The sequence below is a fragment of the Psittacula echo genome (assembly GCF_963264785.1).
Source record: "Psittacula echo genome assembly, chromosome: 5".
Lineage (NCBI taxonomy): Eukaryota > Metazoa > Chordata > Aves > Psittaciformes > Psittacidae > Psittacula > Psittacula echo.
Window position 1 is genome coordinate 60,342,627 of NC_137739.1, and position 21,990 is coordinate 60,364,616.

The window sequence follows — 21,990 nt, forward strand, 5'->3', positions numbered from 1 at the left end:
GCAAAATAATCAACTGAAGGAACAATCACAGAAGCACATGCATACATTACAGCTTCCCCAGCAGAATGGGGACATTCTTATTCTTTGTATCATGAAAATAAAATATATATACACACACACACACACACTCAGAGCAGTGCCCAGTATCTATAATACAGCAAATCACATGGCATCTCACAGAGACACTCAAGTGTTATGCACCACAGCTCCTTCCCTATCACAGGCTCAATCTGCATGCCTATGAAATGATGCTTTTTCATTAATTGCTTTCTGGCCATGCAACACGGGACTTTCAGGGCCCAAAGAATATGAGATATAGAGGCAAAATAAAGATTTACCCTACGTATCAAAGCCAGCACTGTAATTTCAAAGTCAAAGTTTAAAAGAAGTCAAACCAAGGGTTAACAATCAGCTCTGAGCTGTGTAGAAATAGCACTGCATTGCATATGCTCTAACTGTGCATTTTCATGCCGCAATACTTGCTTGAAGGTAACAACAATTATCTGTTTCATTCTTGAAAACACTCATTTCATCTTAAATTCAAGTTTTATAGTATGTTCATCTACTTGACAGTAATCAGTGCCTTTGTCTAACTTATTTAGTATTTTTAGAGCAATTCCAAGACCCAATTGCAAATGTGAAGTATAACTGTAGGTTCACCTGCATTAACTAAATGATTTTAATATATAATTTTTTGTACCTTCAGCTTGTTATCAAGAGGTTCAAGCAACAACTTCCACACTATGAAAATGAGACACTCTCTTCTCAAAGAAGCCACTATTTTCTACAACAATAGTACATTCTTTCAATGCACTGTGGAGACTGACCTCTTTTTCATCTGTCAACTGACAGCTACTTTTGATATGTAATTCTAAATCAGGAAATTAGTCACAGACCTAGCACCATCAAAGAACACAGAGAGGAGGGGAACACTAGAATCTAGACAAATCACACATTGAAAGGATATTCATGGTATACAACCTCAGCATTTAAGAAAAACTAAGACTGTCTGGTTCTTGCATGTCCCCTCACCCTTCTTCCCAAAATGAAGCAAAAGTGCTGCACAGTAACACTGTGGTGGGTTGACCTCAGCTAGCAGGTAAGCACCCACACAGCCAGACCCAGTACAAAAAAACCCTAAGAAAAATATCTAAAGTATCCTATAGATTATTTATATATTTCTTTATCAGCAGAAGCTGACTGCAATTTTTCTCCCTAAACTATTGTATCTCTGTGTATTGTGTAAAGACAAGTTCTGAAACAGTATTTTGATACGTCTTGCATAGCAATGACATTATTGACATCTTCAGGAGTAGGAGTCTCCCAGGAGTACATGACAGAGCAGCTTCCTCCTCCACCCTAATGCTCCAGAAATAGACAAGCCATTGCTAGAAAGCATTTTTCAGAAAGCAGAGTTTTTTAAATATTTAATAAGGAGAAGAGAAACAGGAAGGGAAAAGCAACTTATTCCTATTTGATTGAATTTTAGAAGCTTGAAAAGACACCAGCAAGACTGAGAATTCTGAAATGTGTCAATGCTTTCTGAAGCTTTAAGACCAGGATCAAAATGAAAAATGCTGATTACATTAGATTAGACAGCTCTTTGTCTAGTTTGTGTGTGAGTGTGTGTATTCCTCAAACTATCTTTAAATAACAATCCCCCAGGGATATATGCTGTCCTAACTTTTATAAAAAGAAATCTAGACATAGCTAGGTAAACATATCGAATAAATGTGTTCTGTTTCCTTTCCCCTTACCCTTTTTTAATGCTGCACACTAAAATTTATCAACACCCAACGAGAGAAGTATGTTTTCCACGAGTCTTTTGCTGCTTCTTGAAAGAAGGAAACTACAGTCCCTTTAGTTTCTGCGTAGCTATCAGGAAGACCGCCTTTTTTTTTTTTTTTTTTTTTTTTTTTTTTTTTTTTTTTTCTTTTTAAGCTGCAGTGATAGCTGTGTTCCGCTGGGGCACCTCCGCCGAGCCCTGAGTGACACGGGGACAGAAGGCTGAAGGCTCAACGCGACCAAAGAGACCCGGCACTTGACTTCCCCATCGGCCCATTAGCGAGTGTCAACTACACTAATCCGGGGGGCGGCTCTCTCAAACTTTTAAGATGAAACGCATCACGAACAGCATTTACTTTTACTTCATCATGGAGAAAAAAGATTAGAGAAAAGGAATACAGAGCATGAGTTAATAGTACCTCCGTTGTTAACAAATACAGAGAACATACATCCTGATTATGTTTTAACATGCATTTCTAAATTAAAAGTAAAATCTAGATTTAGTGCAGTATTCAAGTTGCCTGGAAACTTCTAAGAAGCACAGAGCACCTATTAAAAATATATAAAGATCTTCCCCAACATAACAACCTACAGAGTATTTCTGCTGTTACCTTGAAAGGTCATATATATTTCATGTGTTGAACTACCTCTCCAGAGGGTCTTCAAGTAACGACTGGGCTACAAGAAGATTAATAGGCTGAAAAGCCAGTTAACTCTGCAGTTACATGTTGGCACATTACCCTCTCTACAATTCCGGCATTTCACCGAGGTCAGAGAAAAGCTGTCACAGAAAACGACATCATTTAGGACTGTAACAAACAGCCCTCCCCCCCCCCCCATACTGACATAGCCATAAAAGTCAAACACACAAATTAAAAATAAAAATAAATAAATAAAAAAGGGGAGGGGGGTAAAAAAAAGACTGGGTAACACTCATCTCCCTCAAAAGCATCAAATACCACTCGGGAAGTGGGACAGAGGATCCAAATACTTACAAGTCCAACTGAAATACTTTAATAAGAAATAAGAGGCCCCCTGCCCGCATCTCACACACCCCTGCCCATGGCTTTCAGTTCATCCTCTGGGTTTTTTCCTCACCGAGATTTCCCTACTGGTCCCGATCAACTATCTTGAACCTCCTACCTCAGCACTCCCTTCCCCAAGTCCCGGCGGCCAGACCCCCCTGGCACCCGCCGCAGCCCTCCCCTCAGAAGGGAGCGCTCTCCGTGGCGCACCCCCCTCCCCCGCCATGACCTCCCGCGGCCGCCCCGGCCCGCCCAGCTCACCGTTCCTCAGCTCGTGCTTGACAGTGAGGAGCGGCAGCTCCCCCTCCTCCGCCGGGCCCGAGGGTCCCTCCATGGTCTCGCAGGCGGGCGCTCCCGCGCCCCTGCCGCTCCCCGTGTGTGTGTGAGCGCGGAGGCGGGGGTATGTCACTTGGCCCGAGGCGGGCTTTATTTTCCAGGGGCGCTCTGGGGGAGAGGGGCCATGCAGGCGCGCTGGGGCGGGGGGCGGCTGTTCTCCCCTCCGCCTTGAAGGGAAAAAAACCCCACACCACCCGACAACAAACAGTTATTAAAATACAGGGAGGCACACGCACGTCGGCTTCCCTCCCCCGGCCCTCAGAGCCAGCCCATGTCCTTGCGGCTCCCCTCCCCCTTGCTCCGGCCGCCCTCCCCGCCCAACAGGCGGGAGCTGAGCCGCTCGGCGCCCGGCCGAGCCCGGCGCGGCCCAGCCGGGATAGGCTGCGCGAGGCGGCAGGAGGGGGCGCCGGGAGGAGCAGCTCCTACTCGGGCTCTCGCACCCCCTCCCTCACCATGCCGAGCGCTCATTGGGCGAGCGAGCGCCCGCGAACCCCAGCGGCTGTTGGGCAAAGAAACGTTGCACGTACCTCCCCCGCCCTTCCGCCGAGCGGCGCGCTCCCCCATTGGCTCAGCGGCTGCGCTAACCGCTGGCTTCAGCCCTCCGATTCCCCCTCCTAATTCCTCTACTCCCTCACCTTGTTTGTAAACATTCCCGCCCGCCTCTCCCACCCCCCCGCGTGGGGGCGGGCGCTGGGTTGCCTAGGGAAAAGAGAAGGCGCTGATTGAGCACTACGGCTGGCAATCATCCTGAGGGAGCGGCGGTGGCCCCCTTCCCTTGGGTTAGGGGCTGGCGCTAATGATGCGGGGGTAGGAAGGGGTTGTGGGTATTCCTACTTGCAGTGGCAGCAGGCGGTCGTGGATCAGGGCTGTAGTCTGACGCGAGAGGACGCCACGGCGGCTGGATGGGGGAGGATAGTCCCTCGCACAGGGATGCGACGTGGCAGGGAGGAGTGAGGCACAGCCAAAGGGGCTGGGGAGTGTGCGTTCTGTGTTCTGCTTTCTGTGTTCCCGCTGAGCTTCCGCCTTCCCGCACGGCGCGGGAGGTGTGTGCAGGCCCATAGCGGTGGCCTGTCCGTGCGGCGCAGCTCGGCTCGGCCGCCTCCCTGAGCTGGGGCAGCTGGAGAGCTGCCGCCGTCAGTGCGGCACGTCGGTATGTCCTTCTTGAGGCAGCGGGGGACAGCGGCGCGGCTGTGATGCTAGCGTTCAGCTCTCGCAGACTCCAGGGCCACACAGAATGGGGTTGTGAGCGGCGGGGCCCGGAACGGAGGGTGAGCGCAGCCCTCGGACTGAGCCGCGCTGTGGAGGCTGGGGGGAGAGAGGCGCGCCGCGTCGCCCCTGGCGCGGCGTGGGGCCTTCGCGGGGCCCGGGGGGCCCGGCTGCTGGGGCTGGGGGAGCAGGCGGCGTCCGCGGCCTGGCCTCGGGGCGGTGAGCGGGGCCGTCGCCTTGAGAGGGTGGAGGGTCTGAATTTACTGGAAGATAAATCTTTATGATCGCTGAAAGGTCACGAAGTAGAGAGGGGCTTGGTTGGTTATGTTGGCGCAGAACGTGCTAGTTTCGGGGATTCCTGCTTTGGTGTGTTGTGGGGTGGGAGTGAGAAAAGGCGCTGGGCAACTGCGTCCATATACCCGACTCAAATTGCACTGCTTAGGGCATTTCCCTTTGGTCCCATTAGCTGCCTGGGACACACTATCCTCACAGCGTGTTTTGATGTCGTTTTTAAGGAAGATGTGTTTTGAATCATCTCAGTTAAAACTCTGTGCCTCCTATGTTTTGGAAACAATCTGACACGTCTAAAGCAGTCCACGTTTCCTTAAGACATCACACAAGTCACTTCTCTCCATCTCTTAATTTACAGTAATTTCTGATTTGTTGCTTTTGAATGCTGTTTCTTTCTGTCTTTTGATACTGTATAGCAAGGTGCTAATTTGCAATGCCGTGTCACATACAACAGCTGTGTTCATGCACAGTCTGATTCTCATACATCAAACATGAAATAAAATGTCTTCTGCTAATCCTTTACTTACATTACAGCATTATATATTTGTGTGTGTGTGTTCGTACACGTGTGTAACATCTACATATATATATATACACACACATTTCAGTAGTTTCCTGTAGAGAGATTGGATTGAACTATTTAAAGTTGGTAAGAGCTTTCTATTATAGAATTGGGTTTAGGGTGTTTTGGGGATTGGTCTTCTTCACACACAAAGTAAAAATACTTTCCAGGGGTTTCAGAGTATTCTCAGTAAAACTTTTAAAGATGTTTCCCACTAAGCAGTGCAGGTGTTCTGTTGAAGTATCTCCCTGTAGCATGTGGTACACACATAATTTCACTGGAAGTGTCCATCCAGAACTTTCTGGCAGTATTATGTCAAGACTAAATACAGAAAGTCTGATTAGAGATGTTTTCAAACTGAAAAATAATTGATTGCCCAGCTTTTGTCCCTTGATTTTAGAAGCCTGTCTATTACAGAGATAGTAAATGTTACATCAGCATAATATTAACATACAAAAGGCCAAATAATGAAAATATTAAAGTGATAAAAGTTCATTGTTAAATATTTACATCTTTGTAACTAACGGCTCCCTTGTACACATAGTGGGAAGAATCAGTTTTACTTTACAACTTTTTTATTATTCTGTGTCCCAGATGTTACATTTTAAAGAGACTGGTACTATATTTCATCCAGTGACTCTGTTAGCCTCCACTTTGGACTAATTGTCCCCGGCAGCTTCAGAAGAGAGAAACTGAAATTTGACTCCACTATGTTCCTTACTAGCACTCAGTGTGAGTGGAGCTGGCAATGATTTCACGGTCCTTGCTAATTGTTTTGATTCCAGATGTTCATAGCTTGACAGACTTTATATGCTTATTTGTGTTAGGCTGAAACCTCTTTTCTTTGTTTAAATTTCAGCTAAAACAGTTATAACCCTAAAACATCAAGGTTAGTGATCCATTGTGGTAGCTGCTGACTATGCATATAGCAAGATGGTGGCTACCCTGTATATTTCAGTTTAAGTTGTGACTGGGTGTGGAAAGTACGGTTGCATGAACTAGAAGTTCATTGTTAACACTGAGGGACCCACTGATTTTCTTGCGTCTTGGAAAGAGTAACTGAGCAACATGGTCATCTCTCCAGTGTTAAAATAGCTTTTGCAGTGGGTGTCATATCCAGAAACAGCAAAGCAACCCTACTGAATGCTTGGAAAGAATCCCACCTTTTGACAGACAAAAGAGCTATACTTGCACTGAAATACTAAACTTCCTGTCAGTAGTCCATTAGTACAGGACTGTGCTCAAGCTTTCATTTAAACTGAACTTTTGAGAGCAATGGAGAATTAAATTTGATTGCTTGATTTAAGAGTGGACCTGCCTTCAGTGGAATGGTCTAAGCTAGTTTCATTACCTCTGTCACCGTTGTCTTTGAAGCAATGTCGTGGCTTTGTGGATGGTTGTAAAAGGATACAGTTTTGTCAGCATTAAGGGTAGTTAGGATTTACAGATAGATGGAAACATACAGGCTACATCTGTACCAGAAATAAAGAAGATTAGGACTTGTTCTTTAGGTGTCAGTGCAAGTGACATGGTATAGCATGGCATCAATTGCATGTAGACAGCTAAATTCTTTCCACTTCAAAACAGGGTGTCCTTTTCCATATTGCCTACTAGATTTATACAGATTGCAGTGTGTTACTGAGTTATGCTAGCCCTCAACTTTTACAAAGACATTGCCTGGGAGAGTACTTGTCAGAGGCCCAACCATTCTGGAAAGCATGCCAGCAGTCAGAATTATGGATAGTCGTGTGCCAGCGCTCAAGTTCTGCCTTTGTCCCATTTAAATCACTAACACACAGAGTCACAGAGTCAGATGAGGAAGGAAATTTGGCTTGAGCCTGCAGCCAAAGCAGGCATGTGAAAATACAGCACTGATGGGCTACAGACCCACAGGGAGTACAGAATGGTCTGTAAAAGATTCCTTTATAGTTTGGAGAAGTAAAACCACCCTTGTTATGTAAACTGTTCTGGAAGCGCAGCTCTGAGTGCAATTTAACTGGTTGAAAACATTATTTGCATTTTAAATATTCATTTATGTGTGTGCTATGACACTAAAAAAAATACTGTTAATATGATGTGCATTCAATAAATTACCTCTCCAATGAAAAGGAAAAATATTTTATGTAAAAAAGGATTTAATACTATGGAGTGATGCAGAGCCACTTTCCCTTCATAGTGTAAATGTATTTTTATTTTTAAGTAGCATTTTTGTATTCATGTATATAATAAGAGCAACCTGACAGGTCAATCAACCAACAGGTCAGTGTTTGGGCTGAGTGTGTGCTGCAAGTTTTGGAACATGGAATAACAGAGTTCTAAAGATAGATGTCCCTGCTCTACCCCACAACACAACTGTTCAAAAATATGTGTATTTACTTGCCATTCCTAATTGTGAAGAGAGGGAGGAAAAAATGTTGTGGGAAATATCCACATGGAATGATATTATTGAACTTCATTTAAGAAAAAGTGTCACAACATTTCCTTTCTAGGTCTAAAAGGGGTGGTGTGCCAAGCTGGTTTGAGGGCTGAGGTGAAATTGAAGTGCTCTGTGTAAAGACTTCGAATGGAAAAGAGAGAGAGGAAAATGAGTGCTGTGGCTGCTTGCTTCCAGGATGTAGCTGCTTTAGAGTGTTGAAGTACTTGATTTACTTTCTTTCTGAAGGGGAGCTGCTTATGAAAAATGTAGTTTCCATGGGGCGAAAGTTGGAGGTGTCTGGTGCTTCCTTATGGTCATTGAATTGTTACAGAAAAAGGTGTTACTTTCAAAGTACAAATGTTGCAAAGCCCAATGATACAAAATGTTCCCCTTAATTACTCCACAGAGAACATTTGCCCAGCAGGGGAAAAAGAGGATCAAATTTTGGAAAGCACAAAATTAACTTAAGGAAGAACTCCCCTTGAAAGACAGTCATGACATGAAACAGCTTTTGTGTGAGGTTTTAGTACAGCATTAGTTCTGGTTTCTAGTTTACATATGTTCTCTGTGTTTGGTTGTTTGTTGTTTTGTTGGGGTTTTTTAATCTGCAGTTGAATATTTTGTGCTTGGTAACTGTCAGGAAAGTAGACTGGATAGGTAAATTTGCTGTTTAAAGCATTTTTGTATGAAATTGTTCTGGCCAAGAGTTTGGTCTGCCTAAATCCGCTTTTGTCTTACCATGAAAGGAGAAGTTATGCTAAGCATCTAAGCCTGATAATTCTCTTAACAGAAGTGGTACAACTCTGTCAGGAAATTGATAATTTCTTGAAAAGGAGCATATAAGTGAAGATGTATTACTGATTCTAGGGTTACATCTTTGATTAAACCTAAGTCCTGTTTCAGTTACTATTAATTTCTTTGCTAAAAATTCATTTGTTTGTCTTTTCTTCAGTTACAGTAGTTACAACTAGTATTCCAGGCAGCACTGTCAAAAGTTTAATTGTTAAAAAGATACATAGCTATGTAAGATAAACAATTAAAATATTTGTTACATTACTCAGGTTTGGATGAGGAAAAGGATAGCTCCACTATCTATTAAAACAGAAATAGGAGTTTATTTCAATTTCTGGTCTGCTTTAATATGTAAGTTAGCAGAGATGGAATTTCTAGTTAATTCAAAGAATTGACTTTCAGATCCTAATCCTCACAATAATTTGAAATTATTTTTAAATTTGTTGGCAGAAACACAGAGGGCTGTTCTACATAATGGTATCATTAAACCTCTGAGTAATACTGATTGCAGTGTAATTAAGCTCAAAATCCTTTTCAGAATACTCACATGTGAATCCTCATTATTTTGAAAATTGACTGTAAACTTTGGAGAAGGGGACTTTAGAAAGGAGAAGCTAATCAAAGTGATCTGAAAGCTAGAGATGAGGAAATTGAAACTTTTAACTCAGCACGGAGACCATGAGTACATCCTGGTAGTTACAGAAGCCATACATCTGCTTTCCACCCCTAAAGAAGGAAGCAAAAACATAAGGGAAAAAAGCGATTAAATGGCAGTTTAAAGGTATGCATTGTAGTTCTTAAAAAGAACCTATGTAAAAGGAAAAGAAGTGCTGCATAAAATGAAAGGGGAAAGGCAGTTTTTGAAAAGCATAAATGAAAACAAATAAGTTTATTTCCACAACTGTTTTTCAACTGACATATTTAAAGATATTGCATCTGTTAAATTACCATAGAGAAAAAAACCCCAAATTGCTTGGTTATTGATTTTGAACCTACTCTTTTAAATTTAGAAAGATAAGATGCTGTCATGAATTGAAATAACATAAGAGAAAATCCTGAAACATAGATAAATTGAGAAATATATTCCAGATTCAGGTGGCATATCTCCTGGAGTTTGGGAGGAACTTGGAGCTCCTGAGAAAAAATAAGAAAACTCCCATTCTTTGAAGTACTATATCAGGTGACTGGAAGGCACCTCTTCATATAGTGTAACATGATACTATGTACTACAATAAGAAGTAATTTAATATAGGCAGCATTACAACTAAAAAGTTCTTTAAAAGGGCAAGGAAAATGTTTTGACAAAAATCTTGAAGTATTATCTTTAGTTTCAAAGAATAATAATAAAAAATTATAAAAACAGTAGATAAACATGATTCCATGAGCATGCACCAGATTTTAATTCTTAAATTTTCATCCCATTCTGATTTATGAGATTGAAGATACAAACTAGGGTATGTCAAGCTCAGCATCCTGTCTCCAGCACTGACCAATAACAGCCTTCTAGTGTCACAGTAAATTGTGGTAAGAAACTTCCAAAGTTTAACCATGCAGTCGATGAATAAAGACCTACATTTGTTTCCTTTGACTTTGCCACTTCTAGTTGCATCTGATGACCCATAATGATTTAGTTTAAAAAGAGAGTGAAGAATTGTTACCTTTTGTTGCTTTTGTTGGATCTGCTTCTTTGATAGGCAAACTCAGAATGTGAAGCACTAGTTCCCTCACTCCAGAATGTCCAGTAACGTTTGCTGTAGGTACAGGTTATGCAACAGGGGCTGTGGTTCTTTGAGCTTTCAGTAATCCGTGCACAGCCTCATTTCTTTCAGTTTTCTTAGGTAAAGAGCTTATAGGGGAAACACAGGGTTAGTTTGATGTTAGAAACCTCAGTTTTAGTACACTTGTTTTCTAATGTAAAGTGTTTGATGTGCCAGTCTTTCAAGAGCAAATCAAAACTGCAGCTGGTCAGAAGAAATTTTACACTTCTTTTGTAAATTTCTCAGAATTTGCGTTTCCTCTGAAGTGTTAGACTTCTATGCAAAGAAATGTCCCATTAAACAATTTTCCTTTGGCTGTCATCTATTCAGTCTGGCTAAGAGTGAGGTTTGGCATTCTCCTTACAACATGTCACATTCAAAGTTGTGTTTTCTGTTGTGACTGCTGGTTACCATATTGATGGAGAACATTACAGCAGTGCAGATTATTGACATTGTAACTAACTACATTAACTCTGAGCTACTTCGACCTCCTCAACCCCCAGCATTTTCTGGGATTTAATGAAGATTAATACCACATCTCTCTCCAGCTTCTGAAGAACGCATTCCTATCCAACCAGGTTTTATTACACCAAATTCACCATATCATTATAGAAACTCATTATAGTAACTGATTTGCTTCCCATTGGACTCAATGTTCCAGTAACTCTAGTGGGGAGTCAAATGAGGCAAACCCCTCAGATTCTTGGAATTACTTGTAATATGCAGAGAAGGTAAGGTGTGAATTCAACTTAATCATGCATTCTCTGAATAACATATCGCAACATGGCTTTACAATGTCTTCCCATCAAAAGATTTGGTTTTAGGTGGTAGTGAGTTGTTATGAGATGCTTTCCATTAGTTTCTTAAGTCTTTAGATAAATAAAGTGGTTAAACTGTTCCACTGTGTGACAATATTTTTCTTTAGAAAGCTATGTGATTGAAGTAGACAAGTAGACAGTAGACAAGCATGAGCTACTTGTTTGGTTACAAAAGACAAAATAATTGCTTTTGGATAGCAAGTAATAAAGCAACAGAATTATAAATTGTTTGGGGTTGAACATGAATCCACTGCGGTCCTGGAGCACTACCTTTTGATGCATAGAGAGAGAGGAGATGAAGGGTGTCATGGTTTAAAGGCAGCCAGCACCTAAGCCCCACACAGCTGCTTGCTCACTCCACCCCCATCAGGACTGGGGAGAGAATCAGGAGAGTAGAAGTTGGAAAACAGAGATAAAGACAGCTCAATAGGTAAAGCAAAAGCTACATGTGCAAGCAAAGCAACAAATTCATTTGCCATGCCCCACTGGCAGGCAGGTGTTCAGCCACCTCCAAGACAGCAGGGCTTTATCACACATAACAGTTACTTGGGAAGACAAATGCAATCACTCTGAACATTCCTTGCTTTTCTTCTTCTCCCAGATTTTACTGCTGAGCATGACATCCTATGGCATGGGATATCCCTTTGGTCAGTTGGAGTCAGCTGTCCCAGCTGTTTCCCCTCCAAACTTCTTGTGTACCCCCAACCCTCTTGCTGGTGTGGTGCTGTGAGAAGCCAAAAATGACTCTGTGTAAGCCCTACTCAGCAGTAATGGAAGTGTCTCTGCATTGTCAACACTGTTTTCAGCACAAATCTAAAACGTAGCCCCACAGTAGCTACTGTAAAGAAAATTAACTCTCTCCCACCCAAAATCAGCACAAAGGGAATTTCTGCAAAAAATATTACTCTTCCTGCTTTTAACAAACACGAAGTATTAATCCCTTATTTAATCTTGTACTTCAGGCCAGACCAGGATCATGCTTTCTGTTGCCTTTTATGTACCCTTTCTGACTTGAGATATCCCATGAAAGAGTAATCATTCCTTCTCTAAAGCAGCAGTTGCCTAACCTTTCCAGCGCCTCCCTTTCTCTGCAAAAGTAAATGCCTTCTCACCCCACCCACACACCCCAGGAGAGCAGCCTTCTCCCCCACTCCCTGCCTCTGCTACAGTAGCAGCAACATTCATTTGTCTTAATTACAGAATCAAGGATGTTATTGTCACAGCTGCAGGTGATGCTGCACATCTGCACATCATCACTCGTGTCTTCCTTTTAATGCTTTTACTCTCTGGGTTGAAGCTTAACAGTGCATCCTCTTATGCAGTTGAAGTTTTGGGCTACAATCTATTTTGGCTGTTCTATTTGGTTTTGGAAATTTTATTCCTGTTGAGTTTCTTAAAAGTGATCCATATAGAAATCATACAGTCTTATTAAAACAGAGCCTTGCCTAGAATAACAATAAACCCCAAACATTTAAGGAAATCTGCCTATCTTACTAATAATCTTACTAGCCTGTGTTCACAGAATGTTCATTGCTAATATTTAGCTAAGTACGTCAGAGAGGCTTATCTCTCATCTTTCCTGGTTATTTGCTTGTCTTGCATCTACCTATTATTATTTACTCATGCAGTAAGTTACACAAGCAGTCAAGTTACTTACAATATTCATAAGCTATTTCAAAGAAGCCACAAATGTATTCTGATTTATTACAAAAAGATTTAATGAATTAATTCTAAATGTTATTTTATATGTGATATTGAGGTTCTTTCAGCAGAAGTTTCAATTTATAATTGAAAACATATGCTTATGGTTTTAGTTACAGGACAAGTGTTTAGTGCAGGTAAAAGATTACGTCACACTGCAGTAATGCTGAAGAGCCCTTGCTATATATGAGCATTCCTTGGTGCTGAGCAATATACAGACCCAGAATAAGAAGCTGCCCCCAAAATTTCTCATTAATAGGCTATGATGAAAGCCCTTTGAGCACAACTGAAAACTGGGCAAACTTTGACTTCTCCACTGAAGCTAATAATTACTATAACGGTAAACCACAACATGGTCAGAAATTAGTTGTCCATCAAAAATAAATGTCTATCAGGAGCAAAAAGGGCCATCTATAAGCATGGTGTCCTCTCTGTTCCTGTTTAAGATATTTGAGATATGTGACTTCTGCAGAGCTCATAAACGCAAGGCCACTGAAGGTAGAGGCATTTCTGTTAATATTCTTAGCTATTTTTAGTATACATAGATTATATTCAAACAGTGCCCACTTAATACACTGGTTTGCATATTTTCTTTTGTATACTTAGTAACCATGGAAAAGTCACATGCAAATCATTCTATTCTTTGAACTGTAAGATATTCATTTTTGACTGTCTTTTATTCTGTTACATTTATGCAGTCTTGAAATAACTCTTCAATGAAGAACAGTTTGCTTTATGTGCTCAATCATGGAATTAATGCATTTATGTTATATATATGTATGCATGCACTTTTTTTTTTTTGTTTTGCCTTGGGTTTGAAACCAAGTACTGATCACAGTAGTTTCCTTCTTCAAAGGAAGTGGAAAATATTCTGTAATATTTTCCAGACTGAAGCTGGGTCTACTCAGAATGCTTGGGCTTAAAACTTTCCAGTAAACAGGAGAAAAAAAACCAACAACCGAACCACCAAATGAAAAACTCCAAACATGTTTATTGTTTGACCAGAAGGACACAGATTTGCTGGTTTTTATAGAGAGTTTCATATTCTTTTATATGCCTTCTGGTAAACTGTATTTTGGATGTCAAGCAGGGAAGTCTCACTTCTTTCCAGTCTTGCATTTTCATGCTCCAGTGAGCTTGCATTATTTCTGACAATTTTCCCATGGACATGATGATTGCATATCTCATACATCTGCAGTTTGAAGTACTTAACAGATTCGAAATTAGCCTTGTATACCAAATTTCTATGTCAAAGTTGGTTTATTTACAACGACAAGTATTATTAGAATAGAGATTTCTATTATGAAAATCTATCAGTAGAGAATGCTAATGATGGTCATTAGCTACTGTCATCTTTTCACATATTTTAGTAGTAGTAACTATTTGTTTTTAATGTCAGTTTTCTTCTGCTTGATCAGTCTGTCTGGAAATCACACCAAGTTCTAGTAACTTATGCCTGTTCATCTTCCTTTCAGCTGCTTAATATCCTCTCTCTCCTTTCTGTAGTTAGAAACACCATCAGCCTATGTTCAGATTGTAATATGCTTCCATCTTTGCATACTAAAAATACTCTGATAGGTATGATATAGCAATATACCATGCAATATACCCTGCTCTGTATAGTTCTTTGGGGTTTTTTTTGTTGTTTTTTTTTTTTTTTTTTTTTTTTTTATAGATTTATCTTGTTCTGTCCATAAATTCTGATCCTAAATACTCACAGTTTCAAAATTCTAGACGGTTCTAAAAATCTGTCTTCATACTGATTATAAGAGAAGCTACGTAAATATTAAACTGTGTTTGAACCAAAGTCACTACTTTCTTTCCCTCACAATCCAAATCCCACACATTAACTAATCATTTTGAGACAAAACTCATAGCTTTTCACAGTTCAGTTTTAGCAAATGTGATGCTCTATTTTAATTGTACATTTAGACTTAGAGCCCATAATGCAAGCTGCTGAGTGCTTTTAATTTGTCTTGTCTTTTTTCACTGCATATACTGTGTAGTCTGACCCTTCTCTAGGAGAAGACACTGCCGGTAACTGCTAATTAATTGTATTTGGAACACTCTTCTAAGATGCTTGTCTCAAAAAGATATATATTTATGGAATTAGGATGAAAGGAATGTCTGTGTTTGTAGATTGCATTCCAATATAATGATAGTTTAGTTGCATTTAAATGTATTAGCTTTGGAACTGGAATCTTGATAAAACAATCCATGCGAAGTTCTTGGTTTTTGTCTGGATAGACAGTTCCCCAAGTAAATTAATTTAGGAGATAACTAATGGAATCCATATGATATGCTGCAAACTGCAGTTATACGAGATAGAGTCCACTTGACTGTCAGTTTTTACATTAATCTCTACAAAGAAATCACCCTTAGCTCCAAAGTTCCTTAGCCACAGGTGATGGAATGCAGGAAGGATATCCCAGCTAAGCTTTGTCAATATCTGCTCTGAATTTAGGTGTGAATTTAGGTATGCATCTTCCTTAGGTATGCGTTATATTATCTCAACTCTATCTGGGGACAAAACCCTAAATAAATAAACAAAGAAGCACGATAGCTTAAATTTTGTTCTGTTGCTTCTATACGAAATACGGGCTCAAATCTGTATTAAAATGGAATTTTGGAAGTACAGCACACACACACCAGTCTCTGTAGCTTATTTATATTTTAAAAATATAAAATGTGATATAAAATGTGTAAGACATTTTTAGCCCTTACCTTCTTATTGTTTGGTAATGAAAATCAAAATGATGACATTAACATCTCTTTCAAGTCAGCTAACTGATGCTGCAGCATTATGAGTCATCTCTTTAACACCGAGCTGCTTTTTTAAAAAATATATTTTAATACTGATAAAAGGTATGAGGGTGATAGGCCTACAGGTGCTACTCTTATTTACCCACTGAACATAGAGAAAAGGAATAAAAGATCAGGATTAATTCTAGGAGCCAGAAAGGTGAACTGTGTATCTTTTTCAACATTTTGAGTTTGCTGAAACTGCGCACAAAGGTAGCACTTTGAAATAGTCAGACTGTCTGCTATAACTGGATTGAACACAGTAGTGTATTGTATAAGCCACTGAACAGCTAACAGTATGACAGCATTTAGTCATCTGATACCTGGTCTAGACTGTAAACAGAAACTTGCATGAGAAGTTCTTCACATGACCTGTGTTAGGACTCAAGCCTAGCAGAGATCCTAATCCTCTCCCTTGCACTTGCTGCACAGCCATGGTGCTGCTGCCACCAGTGGTGGCACTCTGAGGATACCATGACAGACTTAACAGTATCAGAACCATCCACACGCTGTGGTTCTGGGCAACCTGATCTAGTTGAAGATGTCCCTGCTCATTGCAGGAGTAGATGACCTTTGAAGGTCTCTTCCAACCCAAACTATGCTATGAATCTACGATCTACACTTACTCTTGGAAGTTGCAGTGGGGTGTTCTTGCAGAGCCTGCCACTGATTCACCTGGTTATCCAAATAACACTGCTTAAGCCAGTTCCATCAGGGAAATGATACTCAGTCCTTTTGATCTGTTCAGAGTACTTCTTGGTCTAAGACCCGAAGGAAGCAGCAGAACAATGAAAGTCAGTATCTCCATCATAGATATTTGTGGAGGCAAAGATGTTTGTTCCTAGTAGTGTTTGGAGAAGTACAATTTACTGGAGGTTCCCCAGACGCAGCCTACTCAGACACACGCATTTCAAGGACCCTATCTTTGTGTAAATACATGGGCTGCATTTGCTTGCAGTTGCAGAATTGCTTTGTGAGGAGCAACGGATGTAGTGACTTGGCACCTGCTTGCAGATGTGAATGCAAAAGAAATGGTATATTCTGGGGGAGCCTGAATGACCTGACAGCAAGAGCATGGCACATTTTTTTCAGGAACATGACACTATATTTATGGTGTATAGGGAGCAGAACATCTCTCATCTGCTTACCTCCAGATGGAATTCCTTGGGTGAAGTGGGCACACTGTCAGCCCTGTGACTATGCATGATGTATCTGGGTGTAACCTAGGTGGTGACATACTTTCTTATCAAAATAAGCACCTGTTGCTGCTGCCTTGCAAACAAAGCAGTACAAGCCACTGGACTTTGTCCTGTGGACTTCCACTTTCAATCTGCATGAATAAGACTGGAAAGAAAAAAAATGTCTAACTTTAGGAATTTTTATCCAGCCAGTACTCATCATCTCAGCTCCAATGCACAGTACTCTGCTAGCTGGCCAGTGCTGCTTCAGGGGGCAGGGGAGAGGCTGGCACTGGTGGCTTGTAGGCAAAGCCCTCCCTGCATCCTTTGTCTGTCTCACTGCCAGAAGACGCCAAGATGGAGAACTGGAGGCTGGACCCAGCCCAAAGGATTGTGGAAGAATTCTAAAAATCTTCTGTAGTCCAGTGTAGATTGGAAAACTAAAAATACCACCCTCATGGATTGTTTTCAGTTTCTTGACGTTGAATAAGCACTTGTCATCTTATATGAAAACAACCTCTGGTAGATCATTTGCTGTCTCTCTTACTGCAGCTGGCCAATATTCTTGTCAGCAGAGTCAAAGGCATGAAAGTGGCGTTTTTAAATCTTGATAAAGGTCCTCATCACCTATTATGTGTATACCTTATCTTGCCAAAGGCGCAGGTAAATGAGGTGGCTGTTCTAATGCTTGTTGATCATGTATTTTTGTAAAATGATGGAGCAGAGTATGCAGGTATTACAAGGGGTTGGAAGGGTGCATGAAGTTCTGAGGCCTCATTCTTTGCAGGACGAAAAAGCCTTAAGAACTGAGACCTCGCATAAATTGTGCCCATGAAAGGGCAGGGCCCTGGTGTGAACTGTTCTGTAGTCTTTGCCCACATTTCTCCATCTGAGAAGAAGTGTATTTTGTCCCAGAGCAGATGCTGAGTGTAAAATACTACGAATGCAGTGGTGGAAGTTCAGGGAGGCTGTGCAAGGCATGTCACACTAACACGCAGCCCTGTCTGAAACATCTGCTTTAGAACTGGTAATTGCTTTCTGTTATTTGTTCTTAATATACTGGGAGAAACTAAATGTTGTATGTCTTTTTTGCATGTAAACAAGATTGCATCAAAGATATATTGATTCTTTCATCAATTTCTCATCCTGGCACAATCTGCAGGATCTTGAGCATAGGCTAGCTGCTTTACGCAGCAGAGAGAAAACTAATAGAAATTAATTTAAATTTCTATTTGCAGCACTCATCTAAAGGTGCACAGACTTCAAAGGCAAATACACTGTATTTCAAATGTAAAGTCAAATCTTAATTTGCTGGATGAGCCGCTGTCTGAAAACACACAAAGCACTTCCTTTTTGGAATGATACACAAAGCACTTCTGTGCTTTGAAATGATTCATAGCAGATGGGACAGAAAGAATCATTAATTGATTCTTCAAATAAAACATCACAAGTATAACAGAAAGACCTGGTTGGAAAATCAAAGTTTATCCTTTTCACAGAAGTTTCTTGGCAGAATTTCAAATCAGTTTGATGATTAAACAGCAGGACATTTTAAACCATGTTTACGTTAACAGACCTCTCTGACCATATTCATACTAGGGCAAGGCATAGAACACAAAGGGTTTGTTAGATTATAATTAGTTTAGATTAGTTTCCATTATGTATCAGTAAAGGCAGCCTGTGGGCTGGCTCATGTTTCAAGTTACCCTGCTGTTTCTGTTAGAGCAGGAGTAGCTTTGGGTAAGTGCCAGTATCTAAAAAAATATGCCCAGCAGTGTTAGGTAGTGACTCCTGCACTTTTTTGGCCTATGAACCTGTGCATGCCACCACCCATTGTCATTATCAAACTTTAAACTGAAATAGGACAAAAGTGATATAAACAATGTAAGACTGTGTTTCGTAAGAGTCTTTTGGCTCCTTACAAGCAAGTCTCTATGATTATACTTCAAGAAGTCATGGCATTAAACTAGATTCTTATTAGTGTATCAGTATGGCTGGAGAAACAGACCTGCAATCTGTAACATCAGAAACTGGTATTAGCTACTTTGCAGTCTTCAAACCGACTTGTTTGTTACTTTTATAATGAGTATTTTTTACAGGCTGCTTATTCTCAGATGATTTTTTTTAATACCACAGAAATATGTAGGTTTAGTTTTATTTCATGATTTTTACTTGACATGTAAAGGTAAAGCAGTCACCCTGAAATTTCTGAAGGGTGTTTTAATCTTTTTGTGTTGTTATATAATTTTTTGATTCACTTTTGTCTGGTGTGGTTTAGCACAGCATTATGGACACACCCACTGCATCTCAACGTATAATCTTTCTGACACTTAAATGACATTTTTCCATTTCTTGGGTAATGAATAATTTACAACGTGGGCCTGTAAAGAATCTATGTTCATTTTTAAATATCTATGAAATTCACAGATTCACTTTTCCATTTTGAAAACTCTACGGTAACACAAAACATTTCACTTATTGCACTTCCTTCTTTTTCTCTAAAGAGATTATGCTCTGCAGATTGTAAAAATGCTTTATAAACTATAGCTCAATCAACAATTTAATGTAAAGACACATAACTTTCAAGGCTAATTGGTGGTTCCACTGTAAAAATTGGAGGAAATTATTAGAAAAACTATGCTTAATCCAAGCCTATCTGTAATATTAAAAGGAGATATATCTCTCTACATATACAGATATTGAGGTTCAGAGGAGTCTGCATCTTACACGATAGGAAACCGTATTTATTGTGTTTTATGATTTCTAAAGTTAGATTATTTTGTCTCGGAGAACAGGAAAAGCTCATTTAAGATTGAAAACTGAGACAGTTCAAGGTACAATTGAGAGATACAACAAGTATATAAGTGAAAAGAGCTAGTGGGAGAAGAGAAGGCATCCAATCTCCCACATTGCCAGAGGATGCAATCAGACAAACCAGGGAAGCAAGCCCAACAAAGGCATGTCCTGCTTGGAGTTATGGAGGCCTGAGCTCAGGGAGGAAAAGGACAGAGACAGAGGCATACTGTAGACAAAATAAAGAGGAAGGAAACAAGAAGTAGCTTGGGACATACGAAGAGTAGAGTGGTGCAAAGAGGCTACTATGTCCAGCATCAAGTTGTCTGAAAGATAACGCAACCTCTTTGTTAAATCTTGTCTGCAACTGCATTTTTCTTGCTTCATGTTGGATTGCATTTGATAAAGGTGGCTGGTATTCGTCACTTTTTCCAAGCATTACTGTTGAATGTTCAATTCTTACCTCAAACACAGTAGCTAACTTTGTTACCAGACAAGGGTTTAAGACAGAAACTCCTGAATCTCTAAGTGATATGACAGGCAAGGGCGCACCTCTTGAGAGCAGCAGGATTTTTAACAGGATAAAGTAACATTCCTCTCAACATGCCTTTTTCCTAGCATGAGTTGTGAGAAACAGCATATTCGTTACAAGCCGTTACAAAGATGAGGCTTAGAACCAGTTCCATTCCAATCACCTCAGCAAAGATCAGGACCTCATTGCACACAGTCACCCATATTCAACTAGTGTGCCAAGAACACCATGTAGAAATGGTTAATAACTTACAGCTTCACATGGCAATAACTGATCACAATTTTGGAATAAAAAAATATTCATCCTACAAATCTGGCCTTCCTGAAAATTGCTGTTGTCTAGGTAATGTGGTATTTTGCAGATCAGCTGTGCCAATTTAATCAGGTATTGTGTATTGGCTTAGCTCTACTAGAGTAATGCTACACATACATACTAAGTGAAGATGTCACCTAACAATTTTACATTACTTATTAAATCCAGGCCCAAGATCTGTTTTGAACTTTTACCAAAGCTGGTACATATCTGTACTTCCTGACTGCCACTTTGATATGAAGAAAAGTTTTTTCCTGAAAATATATATATCTTTCTACTATTATGCCATTTCAATACAATATTGTTTCTGACAAACTGATTCATTGTTCTGAAGTTCTGATGTGACACATGCCATACCACCAACGCCATCTGATCACCCAGCTCCTTACACTATTTTTACAGATCATCCTTGTGCATTATCTTCTCTTTCCAGCTTTGAAGTTTCATTACCCTTGTCAAGATCTGGAAGAGCACCTCAGGATGTGGTAGTGCCCACTAATCAATAGTGGGTAAGTGCCATCTTAATGTGTCAGACGGCAATGCATTTTAATATTTATTAAGTTCAGTATGTAAAACTCAAGTTACATGTAAAATACATTGAATCTTCATGTAAACCTCTAGAAAGAAAAGTGTTTATTGTGCTTCTAATGTGAAACCAAATATTTAAGAAAAGGTTCTTTAAGATGATCGTGACACTTCAGTGCTGCGAAGCTTTACAATATTGGTTGTTGGTATTGTAAGTCAGGGAGTCTGATGTGAGCAGCATGACTTAGAACAAGGGTTCTTTCACCTGTAAGTATGAGGTTTGGCATTATGCAGATAGTAAATCACCTGATTTTCAAAACTGATTACCCAGGACTGTATCTAGTCTCCTTTAGAGTTTCATTCCATTAAAGACAACCCAGACTAGAAAGCCAAATCTTAAGGTCCCTTAGTAAGGGACACTACATAGGATGCCCTCAGGCATGACAGCTGTCTCATAAGCTCTGTCAGCATCTTCTCCTTACCTCACTTATCCTGCATTCTGTCTGTATCTGTATCATGATCCAACATACCCCCATGAGATAACTGATACCAACTGTTATCTGAAACTATCTTGGAACAAAATGAAAGGGATTGAAAAAGCTCTGCCAGGCAATAGATCCTGATAAGTGATGAACAGCTGTACCAGACTGTTTAGTTAGAATGCTGTTTGAGGGCCCCATGAAGCCAGTCTGGACACTTCATTGTGCACCCTGATAGGACAAAGTCAAAAAGATACTGTAAGACCTTAGTTATCTTGGTGCTTCTCTCTCATCATGGAATGATGGCTCCAACAATTTTCCAGGAGTTCCTAGAGATGACTGGGGAATCCAAACTGACACTCCCTAGCTTATGGAAATAACATACTGCGTAGAAACTAGCCATTCCTGAGAAAGTCAAATAGCAAGAGCTGTAGTTTTACTATAAACATCTATCAGTTTTTATCATCTATCCAAATTTAGCACGTAATAAGGAAAAACAGCAGCAGGATCCATCACTGATATTGTATAGCAAATACAGAGGTCTAAAGCTAGAATGTTAATCTTATTGGATTTTCCCTGTAGTTTAGTAAAATCTCCACTGGAACTTCAGCGATACCAAATGGTCATAAGGTGAGTTTTATTTCTCATCTGAAAGAAATAAATCAGTTGGCTTTCATACA

At 40.3% G+C, this 21,990-nt stretch overlaps 1 protein-coding gene across 4 annotated transcripts in view; it reads right to left on the reverse strand.

The window, feature by feature from the left end:
* The window catches only part of RPS6KA5 (ribosomal protein S6 kinase A5), an 84,847-nt gene extending 81,474 nt beyond the window's left edge, over positions 1 to 3,373 (reverse strand). For all 4 annotated transcript variants that reach the window (XM_080617492.1, XM_080617491.1, XM_080617490.1 and 1 more), the window contains exon 1: positions 3,072 to 3,373. In XM_080617492.1, coding sequence (XP_080473618.1) covers positions 3,072 to 3,144 — 73 coding nt within the window. In that variant the 5' untranslated portion in view covers positions 3,145 to 3,373. The remainder of the gene's footprint in view (positions 1 to 3,071) is intronic.
* Between the last annotated feature and the right edge of the window lie 18,617 nt (positions 3,374 to 21,990).